The sequence below is a fragment of the Marmota monax genome, unplaced genomic scaffold (genome assembly GCF_021218885.2).
Source record: "Marmota monax isolate L192 unplaced genomic scaffold, Marmota_monax_Labrador192_F-V1.1 WCK01_AAM20220418_F8-fsc00020, whole genome shotgun sequence".
Taxonomy (NCBI): Eukaryota; Metazoa; Chordata; class Mammalia; order Rodentia; family Sciuridae; genus Marmota; species Marmota monax.
In genome coordinates, this window is record NW_026692912.1 from 8,934,407 (window position 1) to 8,948,416 (window position 14,010).

Sequence of the window (14,010 nt, forward strand, 5' to 3'; positions counted from 1 at the left end):
GGCCAGTGGGGACTGTTTTTCCACTTTAAAAGCCCTCCTCTTAAAATCTTTTCCTCATTTGTGGGGAGAACCAGGTCACTTCAGTTCAAAAGGAAATGGAGTGTTTCTTTGGGTCTTGACTAAATGGGCACGGGGTAGATTTAATGGGGGCTGACGTCATCACATTGCAAGGGCCTGACTTAAGGAGGAAGAGTTGGCCAGGGGCTGCCGCTCAAGATGCGGGCTGTGGTTGGGCGGCTCAAATGGGGAATTTCCAGCTCTGGGTGTCTTGGTACCTGTGGTGAACTTGGCAGTGAGGGCGGAGCTCTTCTGGGGCCCTTTCTCCGCAAAGACTCTCAGTGTGTATTCTGTGGCAGGTTCAAGGTCGGTCAGCGCATACTCTACCGTGTTCCCGGACACCGTGCGTGTAATTTCTGGCACTGAACATGAAATACATGAACCAAGGCAGTTACCTCTTGCTGTCTGGGCCACCCTTGAACTTGGCAAACAGCACACCCACCCCCTTCTAACACAGAAAGCTGCCGTGACCCTGCAGAAAAGCTGGTTCGATTCCCGAAGTGACTCCTTCCTCTCCTCTCTCTTTCTAGGAAAGGTTTATCACATTGGAGGAAGGGGAACTGGGGAACATCTCTGTGGCCGAGACTCAGGAACAAGCTACAGGACAGTTGTCAGCAATGTCCCCAAGCTGACGGACGATCCAGTGTCAGCTTGTCCATTGCCTGTTCTTTCTCTTCTTCATTTACTCACGTATCCTATTATAAGTTACCAGATATTTTATCATCAAGGATCACAAAATCCTTAAGGTTGAGGGGTCACACTAATCACAGACACCAGAGTCTGGTTACCATCTCTCAGGCCCACTGGCTTATTCTGACCAATGGTGGGAACCAAACCACGTTCCCTGCCTAATCACAGGTGACCAGCTATCCTGGTTCGCCAAGGACTCCGGGATTTCCCAGGTGTAGAAATTTCAGGCTGAAACCGAGAAAGTCCCTGGCAAAGTGGGACAAGATGGTGACCTTAACTCATGATCCAAGTCTCCTTCCCCTCTGGCCAAGGACCTCTGTTACTCCCAGATCCATATTTTCCATGATTCCTGAGAACTGTCTTCTTATTTATTTTAAGTGAGACAAAACATCTTCCCTGTCTTGGAGGAGTTTGCTCACAAGGAATAAGAATTAAAGCATAAAAAGAATAGATCCTATTTCCCCACCTCTTGCCCTGCCTATGCTCTGTCCTCACAAAGAAGTCTCTTAGGTCGGTGCCAGGGCCCAGTGAAAACTCGAAATGGCCTGAGGCACAGGTTATGGTGCCGCCTCTGACTGTCGCTAAAAGCAGAACAAGAACAAACCATACAATAGGAAAGCTACAATGACTTGGAAATTGAAATAGCAGAATTCTTTCTACAATAGATCATTACAAGATTGTGGATGGGCTCATTGGAAGTCTCTTCTTCCTCTCTCAATTATATTTGACTTTTTGGTGGCCACGGTTCACTGGTGCCTTAAGCATGTGTTTAACCTGCCAATTGGGTAAATTAATGTAGGTGGTTACAAATACAAGGAAAAATAATTTCAGATTTTTAAATAAAATTTGCTTCCACTGGTCCTTCCTGTGGCCTCTGAGAAGCCCACCTGGGTGCCACCTGATATGGTCTGCTTAATGTCTTAAATTTTGGGCTCTTGCTTTGCAGAGGATGAGGGGGTGTCTATCTCACACTGAGAGGCAGAGACTCCAGCAGCAGAGGAGGAAGGGGCGAGGCAAACAGGCAGAGGCTGGGAATGGATCTGCCAGACCCACTTGAGATTGCAGCTAAGGACCACGGAGACATTGCTGGCCTTTCCAGTCTACCCATGCATTTTTGTCATTCTGCACCCAACTTGGCATGGAGTGGCAGAATGGGAAGTTTGGAGCAAGACAGACACTCTCCATGTGAGGATGGGCCTGGACAAGCACTTACCTCTTTCCCCTGTGTAAGAGATGACATAACTGTCCACAGTGGCAATGGCCGGCTGCCACATGGCCAAGGCTTCTGAGTCGGTGATGTTGGCTGTCACCAGGCTGGATGGACCATCCAGAGCTGCAAAAGAAAGATGGAGGAAGAGGTGACGGTCACACTGGGGAAGATATCAGAACCCAGCTGCTCTGCTGTCCGCTCTGCTTAAGGACTCTGGCGTTAGTCACAGTGACAGATACAGGACCAGTTCAGAGTCCTGAGCCGGCACCAGGCTGACCTGAGACTCCTCCCCTGCTGGCTCTGTTACCCTGGGCCTCAGTTTCCTGACCTGTGAACTGGGGATAATAATTCTGGCTGGCCTTTCCTCAGTGTTACTTTGATTTTCACATATTATGGGTGGAAAGGTAAATCGAAACGTGCTGAATGGGCGACAGGGATCCTGATCAGAGTTCACACCAGGAAAGGAACCTATAGAAAACTGCATGGTAGACAATGTCTGAGGCCTGTCGGGGCTTTGAGAGGCATCTCTGGTGACAGGGCTTCTAGGTAATACTGAACCAGGCCTTGGAGGTTGCTGGCCTCAGGTTCTATTGTGGCTTCTTTGCCTGGTGCCTCTGTGCCCTTGGAAGGTCATTTCCCTGGACCAGACCTCCTCACTTTCTTCAGCTGTCAAAGGGGGGCTGCTATAGGGTCAACCAGACGAGGGGCTAAGGAAGCCTCGGCCATGGTGGTTATTATGAATGTATTAAATTAGGTATGGCTTTCAAATAACTTGTCCTGAGAAAGGACGTTCAAAGGGCCTCTTCTAACTGACCACTCTCCCTACCCAACGTCCCTTCCCGTTTCCCTCTCTCTCTTGCTCTTCATACTCAATTGCCCTGCCCCCAGGGGGGACAAGGGCAGCTCCCATGTGCCTATTTTACAGAGGAGGCACCTGAGCCTCAAGGGATGACATGACTAGAGGTGGCAGAGTTATCTGGGAGCCCGCACTGTCCACTCCTGGTTCCTTCCTGTGTCACGGTGGTGTACACAGTCTCCTCTGACTGGTGATGACCACAGGGGCCTCCGGAGGAAACACACCCAGCTTTTGTGTGATCTGTTGCTGGGAACAATCCGTGAAAGCAGGATTTCTTTGGGAAAATAAAGGCCCGTGCAGCAGGGCGGACAGGACTTTGGTTTCAGATGGGACGTTTTAATTGCATATCATCAACTCTTTTAGGCAATTAGGATATTTTTAAAATTTCCTACAAGGCCCATTCTTTGGTTCCCTTAGTGGATTGGGCGGGATAATTGCTCATATCTCAAAGGATAAATTGTTTAGACACATGGCTGTGAGAAGAGAGATTTTCCACTTCATTCTCCTTCAATGCCATTCATTACTTCTCCCCTTTACAGCTGCAACTCAGGTTTTCATAGGAAAATAAGCCTTTATTTTATAATACAGGGTTTGCCGTCTGAATGACCTAGGTTTAAATTTGGTTTCAACGTTTACTGGTTTTGTGGCTTGGTACCTTCCACATATCTCCTCTGTGAAGTGAGGATGAAAATGGCTGAGCGCATTAAATATAAAGGGGTTAGCAGCAGTTTCCAGAATTCTGGAGCTGCCAAAACAGAGGGGTGGCTACCTGATGACTGTCGCCAGTTTGTTTTTGTGGGAGGCACTTGCTCAGAGGGCTGTCACCATGGCAACAGGCAGGGGAAGGAGGGAGGTGGCGAGTGACCTTGCAATCGCTCACACCTGCAGGTCCTTACAGACCTAAGACAGACTTCACTGTGGTCTTTGCTGAAGTCTGTGTCCTGAAGTCTCCATCCTAATCTGAGGAAGGGGGAAGCACTAGTATAGAGAGGGCCTGGGACCCCAGAGAAACTAACTCATGTAGCCAGTAAAGGACAGAAGTGGGATTTCAAGCCAGCTCACGATGACCCCCAAAGTTGGGCATCTTCTTCTATAACAGTTGAGGAAACTGGGGCCTGAGAAGGTCAAGGATGTGTCCAAGGTTACCCAACTCAGGAGAGGCCAGAGGTGGGCCCCAGATGAGACTTTTGGAACTCCAAACCCAGTTCACTTCCCACTAGGGTTTCATAAATAAACCTCCCACAGCTGCTGAGTCCTGAGCCAAAAATGCTAAAGGCAAGAGAGAAAGGCGCACAGCCAAGAGAGCCCTGGAGAAGGAAAGCCCACGCCCAGCATACCTGTGGTGAGCGACCCTGAGACAGGTTCGCTCTCCTCAAAGCCCTTCATGGAGATGATGCTGACCAGGTACTCCACCCCGGGAATGAGCTTCACCAGCCTGGTCTGAGTCTGGGTTCCATCCACAGTGACCATGGAGGGTGTACCTGGACCGCGGGAGGAGCAAGACCAGGAACAGTGAGCCTCAGGGACCGGCACTCACGGTTGCCTTGAGAACTTCGGCTGTCCCACTGGGAAGTGAAATTCTGTCTTTATCTAATACCATTTTCTTCTTCATTTTCTCCCACTCTCTGGCACAAGGGAGTGGGGGAAAGGCCTCACTTTTTGTATCCTGCTTTTTCCATGGGTGCACTATGCCAAAAACCAAGCCAGGAGAGGGGAAAAACATGAAGTCACGATGTACTAAAAATGGCAAATTTCTGCTCATAGAGAGCTGGCATGTTGCATGAATTTTATTTCCTTTATTTTTTTTCCCACAAGGCATACAGAAAGCTCACTCTGTAATGTCCAACTGAACTCCTTAAACCATTCTCTTGGGTTAAGTAGCATTATGGAGACTCCCTTGTTAGTAGACATGCTATTGATGATGTAAAAGATGGTCACAGTCAAGCCTGTGCTCTTGTATTTATTACCAAGTTCAGAATTTATCTATTTTAGAATTTCAGGGCTGGTCAAACTCCCCATGGAGATGTTATGACACTCCTGTGACTGACTATCCCCTCTTTATATACCTTTACAGTACCAGAGAGCTCACTACAGACTCCACTAAGGTCTTTATTAAAATCCACGTTCTGAACTGGAACTTGCAACTCTGCCAAGCCACAACTCCCCGTCCTATACTGAGACAGACAGATTTTGGCACCCAAGGACAAAATCTCAACACATATCCAAGAGCAGCCTGTCAGAAGAGTTGCTCACAGAGAAAAAGGCCAGTGTTCATAGAGTCTTTGTCCTTGTGTTCAAACAATACTGAGAATGAATTTCTTAGGACACTTTAGAATTTCAAGGCCAGAGAGGATCTTCATAAAATGATCCCCCTGCCAGGACTTTGTAGGACTTCACAAAGGATGGTCTCAAAAATAAAGGAAGGATTCTTTTTTGATAATGTTTGGGGGATGGGAATTTTTAGGGTCTCTCACTTTCCCACCCCAGCCTCCAGGCTCCTGCGGCCCTTCCCCTCTCTGAGTCCCCTACCTCCTGTTATGGGCACGTAGGTAATCCGGAAGCTCTCCACCTGGGCAGTGGGTGCCGTCCAGCTGACAGTGGCCGAGTTTTCAGTGATGTCTGAGAAGATGAGCTCCTTTGGAGAGCCCATGGCTGTCAAGAAGGAAACATAGGAGAAACCCAGAAACAGTTAGTGGTCTTGCCCACAATGTTTGATCCTGGATTCTGGATCTAGGAAGACTTTGTGTCTAGAGTCTAGGTTTCCATTGGAGCCACGCCTTTAGGATGGAGGGCAGGTGACCTGTGATCAAGCTGTGACTGGATAGAAAGAGTGGTCCTTTCGTTCCAGGTACAGGGCCCAGGCCCGTGGTGCAGTTTTCATTCACAGGGACAGTTACCATCTCCAGTGCCTTCCAAGGAAGTGGGGAGTGACTTAAAAGATTGTAATATGTTCCCTCTTTGGTTTGATTTTTAGCTTTTTGCCAAGACTTGACATGTGTACACTTTGTTGCAACTGATATGATGAGGCTTCATCCTCATCTAGAAACCCTGAGAAGATGGTGCGGCGGTAGCTATTACACAGAGGACCAAAGTAAAGCTCCATTTTCCAACCAATATCCTTTGAGGGACATTTCTGGATCACAGGACTTTGTGGCCAAGCCAAGTACAGCCCGAGATCTTAGAAATAATAGTCACATGGAATCTGACCTTGACAAACCCACTTCTAGAACTGGAGGGAGGTCTAGAGCCAGGGGAACAACCTCGGGCCATCACCAAAACAAATACCCGCTGGGCACTGGGTGTACGTGTGGGGAAAGCCAGGCCCAGAGGAGGCTCCAGGTCCCCAAATGTCTCCCCAACAAACCCGGTTTCCTTTGGCTGTTTTGTGATTTCTGGCTCAGGGTTATGCCCACTTGAACTTCCCATGCCTGGCCAGAGATTTCAGGAAACAATTCCCAGGCTCTGGGGAGCCCAGGACCCCTCATTCCCTTCTTCAAGCCATGCTGATCATTAAGTTCTGCAGCCCCCAGACATCAGGGACAGTTATTTTTCCTGCCCATTCCTGCCTTCTTCTGTCATCGAAGACATCTCTCTCCTTCTCCTGTTTTCTTCTGTGACCTGGGAACAAACTCCGTGGTTGCCTGGGCTTTTGTTCTCTCGGTATCAAGTTTTGGAAACCGCAGGGCCCCAGGAGCCTGCAAGATCTTGATTATCCAAATACCTCTGGGAGGCTGGGCGACCCGGGGCATGTCCCCCGCCTTCTGGGATCCTCAGTTGCCTCATGCGTCCAGTGGGGAAAGTGATTCCCACAGGAATGCTGTGAGGATTAGCAGAGATAATGGATGTAAACCCTAGCACGGCATCCGGCAGGCAGTAACGATTCCGTGCTTGTGATTGCCCTCTATGTTCTTTCCCATGTGACTCTGCTGCGAGCCACCCTGGATTCTAACGTATCCCCCAGGAAAGACCTAGATGGGTCCCACCGAGAGATACAAAATGGGATCCAGATGACCTGCTTCAGCCAGTCAAGTTCACTCTGACCTCTGCTCTGGATGAAAACCTTTCTGGGGTAAATGATGGCATATTTTAGAACTTGGGTCTGATAGCCAAAGCTTTCTTCTCTAGACTCTAGCTTTATCATTGGTAAGATGGCACTCGAGTCTTACACGCCATGAGAATTAGTGACTTTATCTATCACACACTTTGGGGTGTGATCACTAAGAGCTGTGGCAGGGAGATACTATGCATAACCTGAAAGAAGGACCCAATCATGGTGGAATTCCAGGGTCCATGACGTACTATTTTTGGACCACAGAACATCCTAGGAGTTGAAGACTATTTGTTATTCTAGCGAGTCTCCTTCTGCATGAGTAGGGCCCCAAAGCCTCCAGCCCCTCAGCATGTGTCTGGACACAGAGCAGCTGAATCACATCTATTGAAAAGTCGGGGAGACTCAGATGATGCTTCTTGTCTCTATTTCCAAGGGGAATCAGTTACTTTTAAACTTCCATTAGGGAAATATGTGGAATTGCTAAAAACTTCTTAGGAGGTTGAAAGGATTCCTATCTGCCAAATAAAAATTTGCCTCCCAAATCTATGCCAAGTGTCTTCTGTTACATGGCAAATAACAATCACTTAAAAATTAATTCCCCTTTCAACATTTTTTTGGGGTACAGGGCATTGAACTTAAAGATAATTTACCACTGAACTATATTCTAAGCCCCATTTATTTTTTATGTTGATAGAAGTTCTTGCTAAATTGCTTAGAATCTCATTAAGTTGCCGAGGCTGGCCTTGAACTTACAATTCATCTGTCTCAGCCTCCCTAGTCAATGGGATTACAGGCATGCACCACTGTGCCTGACTCTTCAACATAGTTTTCTTGAACACATAATATGCATTAGGCCCTGTGCTACATTAGGGGAGCAGCTGCTGGAGGAGGTATGGTTTAAGAGCAAGGATTTTGGAGCTGGACTAACTGGGTTTTGAATTTCACTCTGGCCTTACTCCCTATAAATGCCTTAGGCCCCTGAGTCTCTGTTTTCACATCTGTGAAAAGGGGTGGAATGTGGGGGCACTCCCTTGGTTTGTGTGTGTGGTGTGTGGAGACTCAGTTAAGTGTCTGGCTGCACCTGGCATGAAGTTAGTGCTCTGAAATTAGTGGTGATCATCTTTACCCTCCTGGTGGAGGTGTGAGTCAGAGGCAGAGAGGCTGGGGGTAAAGAGCCTTCATCATGTGGAAGGGAGATGGCCACCTAGGTGTTTCAGACCTGCTGACCCAGTCCCAGGGACAATGCTATGGCTCCTTGGTGATGTGTGGCTTCAAGTTCAGCTGAACTGCAAGGAGCTAGGGAGCTGTGAGGCTGCTGGCTGGGAAAAGTAGAGCAGGGTGGGTGTGGGGGCACGTTCTGGGGGCTGAGAGAAGGGGTATTGATACCCTATTGACACAGGAACTGGGGGAGGGTCACACACTTATGTGTCTGTGGACAGGGGTGGGGTTGGGGTAGATAAACATTTCTGGGTCCTCACTCGGGCACCCTGGGTAGACCGGAGGAACCTCCAGAACAACACAGTGAAGTCCTCTTAGTCAGTTGCTGGGATTTCTTCCTGCTGTCTGCCCATTCTTGGGGCCCTGGAGATGGTGCATGGAGGCATGTTGGCACTAAACTTCCTGGAGGAGAAAGAAGTTTCTCTCTAAAGGGGGGTCCAGACTGTTGTAAGGAATGGCTCCAACCACAGAGAGGAAGAGAAGCCATTGTAAGTGCAGGGACAGAGAGAAAGAAGGGGTGAGAAAAGTAATAATGTAAGTGTCCATCAGTAGGGGATGGCTAAATAAATAACACGGATGGGCTTACCTCTGACATCTATTAATAAATAAGAAATGCCTGGGGCAAAGCATGGACATGTGGTAATGTGTTAAACACTGTGCTCCTTAAAAAGGGTAAAAATACTGAATTTATGTCAATTTTTTTCTATTTATATATTTCCAGAAGGACAAGAAATTGGCAACAAAGGTCGTCTTTGGACAGAGCCACAGGGTGCAGGAACACAGCTGAACATGCTTTTTCACTTAAAAAATCTGAACTGAGTATTCCACTAAAAATAAAATTTACATTATATCACCAAATATCATAATAACTAGTGCTGCTAGTCTGGGCAAGGAAAATCTGTTTATACACTCAACATCCACAATCTCAGCTAAACCTTGTGGCTAATCTGTTGAGTTGAAATCCATTTTCCAGATGAGGGGATTGAAGCTGAGAGAGGAAAGGGCACTTGCCCAAGGTCACACGGCTGGTAAGAAGGAGGAACGTGATCAGAGTCCAGGGATCTGCTGGAGACCACCAGCTAAGCACTAGGGTAACCACTGCCCCTCTGCTGCTCCTGGCACTTGGGGTGGGCAGCTTCTGCTCAGGGAACAGGTCCTTGTAAGTAAGCTAGCTGCCGGAAAGGAAGGAGGAGGGCAGGACATCACAGAGGAGCGTTCACAGTGGTGTGAGGGAGGCAAGAGGAGAGGAGAAAGAATGAAGTGGGAAAAGGGGAAGTGTTTGCAGCTGGCAAGGGACAGGTGAAGCTAGAGGTCTGCTGTGTTGGAGTCACCTCCCCTGCCTTCTCCCAGTCCCAGGGCACGGGCATGTGGGCATACGAGGGCACATACGTGTGTTCCCCCCCACCCCTTTTCTCTTTCTCCTCTTTGGCTGTGAATGCCAAAGCCCCAGAGAGGGAAATCTACAAGAAGTCCTTCCAGAACAGCAGAGCAGGCTCTGCTTCTCTTTGTTCTTTAAAAAAAAAAAAAAAGCAGCTCATGATTATTCATTCTCTCTCCCTCTCTCATCGCAGGGCTTCTAGGAAAAAAGAAAATCAGCAAAACAAAATCAGAGATCAGAAGTAAACTTTGAAGAGCTGTGTTTATAAACCAAGGTCAAAAATCAGGCTCTGTCTCTGATCTGGAGCCATTTTAAAGGCAGTCACGGGGAGGGGCGACTCTGACCTGCAGGGGTTGGGGGGCCTCGCGTGCACAAGGAGCAGGGTTTTCCTGTCACTAGCTGGCTGCCTGGACCCCAGCATGTCTATGAGTACTGATCCTGATTTCCCTTAGTAGTTTGTGGTAGTTTATTAGATCTTGAAACTTGACATAACAAAATACCCAGCTTTACCCCAGGAAAAGACCGTTTGGGCTCATGCCAGGCTCTGTGCCTCTCAGAGAGGACAAGTATGTATATTCATTGGTTATCTGTGCTCCAATCTCTGTTACTTAGCTAACAGTACTAAAAGAAGCTGGTGGTTGGGGTTCTACTCCAAATCTAGCTGTGTGACCTTAGGCAGATGGCTTCACCTTTCTGAGCCTCATATTCTTCATGCACCCAAAGAAGGGGCTGAGCTGTGCCATTTCTCAGGGCTCATTTACTTCCCCTGAGAGTCTTTCCTCTGGCTACTCATTGAAGCAGCTGTCCCTGTGGGATACTGTTTCTGCATCTCCCTGTTTCCTGAAAGAATTCGACCCACCTCCTGTAGGTCTTTCCTTTTCCTTCTAAAGAGTCATTTAGTCTTAGTATTATTATCAAGAGTCAAGTTATTAAAGCTTTTTTCTTTTTTCCTCCTTGACAAGGCTTACGTGGGAAAGGGTTTCATTTCCCCCTCTCAATGGCTTTTAGAGTTGCTAAAAGAGTTGAATAGCGCTTCATGAAATGAATCCAGCTCCTGCCCCCTTCCTTGCTGAGCCTGGTACTAATTACTCACAGGCAACATTTTATAAATATGAAGCCTCACAGGAAGAGGTGCCACTTCTCCATTGTTCCCTACCTGGTGCAAATTGAACACCTAGTGCAAATCAAATGTTGGACCAGAGAACAAGGAATTGTATGCCTGGATACGATAGAACAACGTAACAGGCAGAAGGCAGAGTCTTTGCAACCTGAAAGATGTGATAATTGCAACTACGGATGCTGCATCGGAGAGAATATGACAGCTGTCTTTCCCCAGCCCTGGGTGTGCCAGGCTCTCCGCTATGGACTTTACATGAATTATCTCACTGAGTCCTCACAAACCTATTAGGTAAATGGCATTGTGCTGTAAAGACTCAGTTCACACTTGAAGGAGCTTGTGTATGTCCAAAGCTCCTGTAATTACTCAGCCCTGGAGAAGGAGAGCCCCCGCGGTGACTCCTCTGTTCTCTCCTGTGTGTTTACAGTACCTGTTGTTGCTATAGCACTGACTGGCTGGGAACGCCTTCCATTGCTTATTCCATAGAGTTCAATTTCGTATTCAGTGGCCTCTCTGAGATTTGTTATGTCCCTGGTACGTTCATGGGCAAGGAGGATTATTTCCTGTGGCTCAGATTGCTTTTTGGTATCTCTGATTCTGAGAACAAAACTGTCGAAAATCCCTTCGTCAGCTGTCCAGGACAGACGGAAACCGTCCGGGGTGGCATCTGAAACCAGAAGGTTGTCAACTTCTGGTTCAGCTTCTAGAGGGGGAGAAAAAAGTGGAAGAAGGAGGAAAGAGAATATCATTTAGCAGCCATCTCCTCTCCTGCAAGGGTATCAATAGGCAGTGCGCCCCGACTTTCAGACATAGAAGTGTCCTGAGATACAGAAAATAAAATCATCCGACATTAACGAGTCTAGTAGGGCTGGGAGAGGGGAGGGCTGGAGCGGACGCGGTCAGAACAAGCCAGGCAGATGCTCGCATGTGTGAGTTCTGTCTGAAAGCACGTCTATAAACCCACATCTGGACTTGGCACCGGCCCCTCCCGTGCATTACTAAATAAGTTCAGAGCCAGTACTTGTTTATGTTCGCTCTCCGTCTTCCAGTGGCTGAGTGCCCATCTGCTATGAGACCTTTCTCTTTTCTTTTTGAAAAGACAAATAAACCAGCATTAACCATCTGTAGAGCTGCCCAGGATGACTCTGATACACTTCCCTTGAGCCCAAACAAAATGGTTTTTTAAATGCTTGGGTCTTTTTATGCTCTATTCTTGGAGCCGACTGATTTACTAAAGAAGGCTCCTACTCTTGATTTTCTTGTTTGTTTGACTTCTGTTCTTTCTTGCTATTGGAACCATCAGATAAGCGTTCAGATTGTAGAAATGAGGCTTGGAACCTCTTGAGATATATTGTTTGGACTCAGGGGTTCATCTTGTATTGCCTTCACTAGAAAAAACTCAGGATCAAGGTAAATTTGGAGCTGGGTTTCCCAAAGTGTGCTAAAATCCAATTACGCCTATTTGATCCTCCTCCTTAAAAGATATTCATTGTCAAAGAAGTTTGGGAAATACAGCCCTCTGGGAAATATACCATAGGCTATTCCACAAAGCCTTGTGGGCAAGGATCCTGTTTGACTTGAACTCAGTGCTTCCAAACTTATTTGAACATGCAATTCCTTCACCAAGCCGGACCTTCGAATGGTCTATGGAGCTACTAATCTCTAGAAATAGACTGTGAGAAACATATAGGTTTTTGACTGTTAAAATGGTTAATGCTATATTTCTCTAGGAATTTTAAATTTTGAAGAGATTATGGATTTAGTTCTGTGTTAAAAAATCTTTCTGATGTTAGCATTTACCAATGTGATAAGTTCCAATTTAGTGTTCCAATGACGAGACCACTAGGTGAGTTGGTTAGATCACAGTTAAGACTTCAAGATGGTAAAGGTTTTGAATATGTTTTTAAAATATACTCACTGGTATATTTTTTCTTTGAGAAGGTGGAAATGTAACTGGGGACCAGCCAGGATGATCACAGGGAGGTTGATACAGAGTAAGCACACAAGACCGGGCTAAGGGACTGGGGACACGAAGAGGGAAGGTTTCCACCTTCTCGTTCTGGGATGGGAATGAGGAGTGCTCATTAGATGCGTAAGACAAGGGGAGGTGTGGGAGGACACGAAAGAACAGGCCACATCTGTGGATTAAGACGGGAATATGGACAAGGAGGTTAAAACCACGGTGACGCTGTAGACAGATGACACGGGGGGCCATGGAGAGGAGAGAATGGCTCACTTGAGTTGAAATACCTGTAGTGATCTCAGCCCTCAGGGGCTTGGTTTGGTGCCCTTGGGTGAAGCCAGAGACCATGACCTCATAGCCAATGCCGGTTATGAGGCCTCTAAGCTCCAGCTTCCTCTGGGTTCCTGAAAGTGTGAATTCCTGGGGGTCCAGAAGCTTCCCAGAATCCACCACCGTGACTAGAAAGCTGTCAAAGGCATGCTCCGATGCCATCCAGGAAACTGTGAACCCGTAGGGATTAATGTCGGAAATGGTTAGGTTTTCCAGAAGGGGCAAGGCCTCTGAAAGAAGGGAGGGGTGAAAACAACTCAGGTTAGCAGCAGGGACTCTGCCGGGAGAGCACAGGTTTCCACGCACACCAGAGACACCCGCTCCGTCACTCACTGTGTTACACGCTCAGAAAACAAATGTCCAGGAAGAGCTTCCTGGGGCCAGAGAGTGTTACCTAGTAGGATGCTCTTAGAAAGTCTATTAGGTGGGTATCACTCCCATATCACAGGTGGGAAAACTGAGTTTCAAAACAGTTGAATGACTTGCTCAAAGTCACAAGCTATGACGTGATGGAGCAGGGTTTCCAGCCTAGTCTGATTCCAAAGACCACGCGCGTTTCTGTCTATTCAAACAGGATGTCTGTGTTGGGTTAGGACTCCTTTATCTCCTGCTGTTTCTGAGTTTGAAGCAAATTAACTTTTTTCTGCTTTCTTTTTTTAAAGTATGTTCCTCTTTTACTTCGTAGGTTTCTATTTTACTTCGAAATCACATTTTATTTCTAACTCACATTTTGAATTAAATCACTTAGGCCAATCAGAGACACATCTTCATTAGCGATTTTTTTTAATGTGTCAAAATTAACAATTTGAGGTTATGGTCCAATAAAAAATCCTAAGATTTGATAATTCTTTTGCTGCTCATTTTCTTGGGTAAAGTTAGAAAACAAGGACATATCTGGACCTTCAACAAGTTTTACCATCCTTTGTTTATTCATTCACCAAACATCTGTGCCCCAGGTGCTCCTAGTTCTCAGTTGCCCAGGGGTCTTTTCATGCACAAGGGTGATACAAAGGGTGAGCTTGTATCAGCTAAATTTCTATGGATACTTCTCAGCTGAGGGGGTTTCACATTCATCATCCTATCTGTCCCAATGATATTGTAAGGTAGACACATTGCCACCTTACCCCTCAATCTCCAGGA

The 14,010-nt window shown here is 47.0% G+C and overlaps 1 protein-coding gene across 7 annotated transcripts in view; it reads right to left on the minus strand.

The window, feature by feature from the left end:
* The window catches only part of Tnc (tenascin C), an 85,769-nt gene that overhangs the window by 12,856 nt on the left and 58,903 nt on the right, over positions 1 to 14,010 (minus strand). For 3 of the 7 annotated variants that reach the window (XM_046451819.2, XM_046451821.2, XM_046451823.2), the window contains 5 exons: positions 11,008 to 11,280; positions 5,343 to 5,465; positions 4,151 to 4,294; positions 1,961 to 2,080; positions 276 to 419 (listed from right to left, as the gene is read on the minus strand). In XM_046451819.2, the coding sequence (XP_046307775.1) occupies positions 276 to 419; positions 1,961 to 2,080; positions 4,151 to 4,294; positions 5,343 to 5,465; positions 11,008 to 11,280 (804 nt within the window). Of the gene's footprint in view, positions 1 to 275; positions 420 to 1,960; positions 2,081 to 4,150; positions 4,295 to 5,342; positions 5,466 to 11,007; positions 11,281 to 12,827; positions 13,101 to 14,010 lie in introns of all 7 variants that reach the window. The other 4 variants (XM_046451817.2, XM_046451818.2, XM_046451820.2 and 1 more) reach the window with 2 other exon arrangements.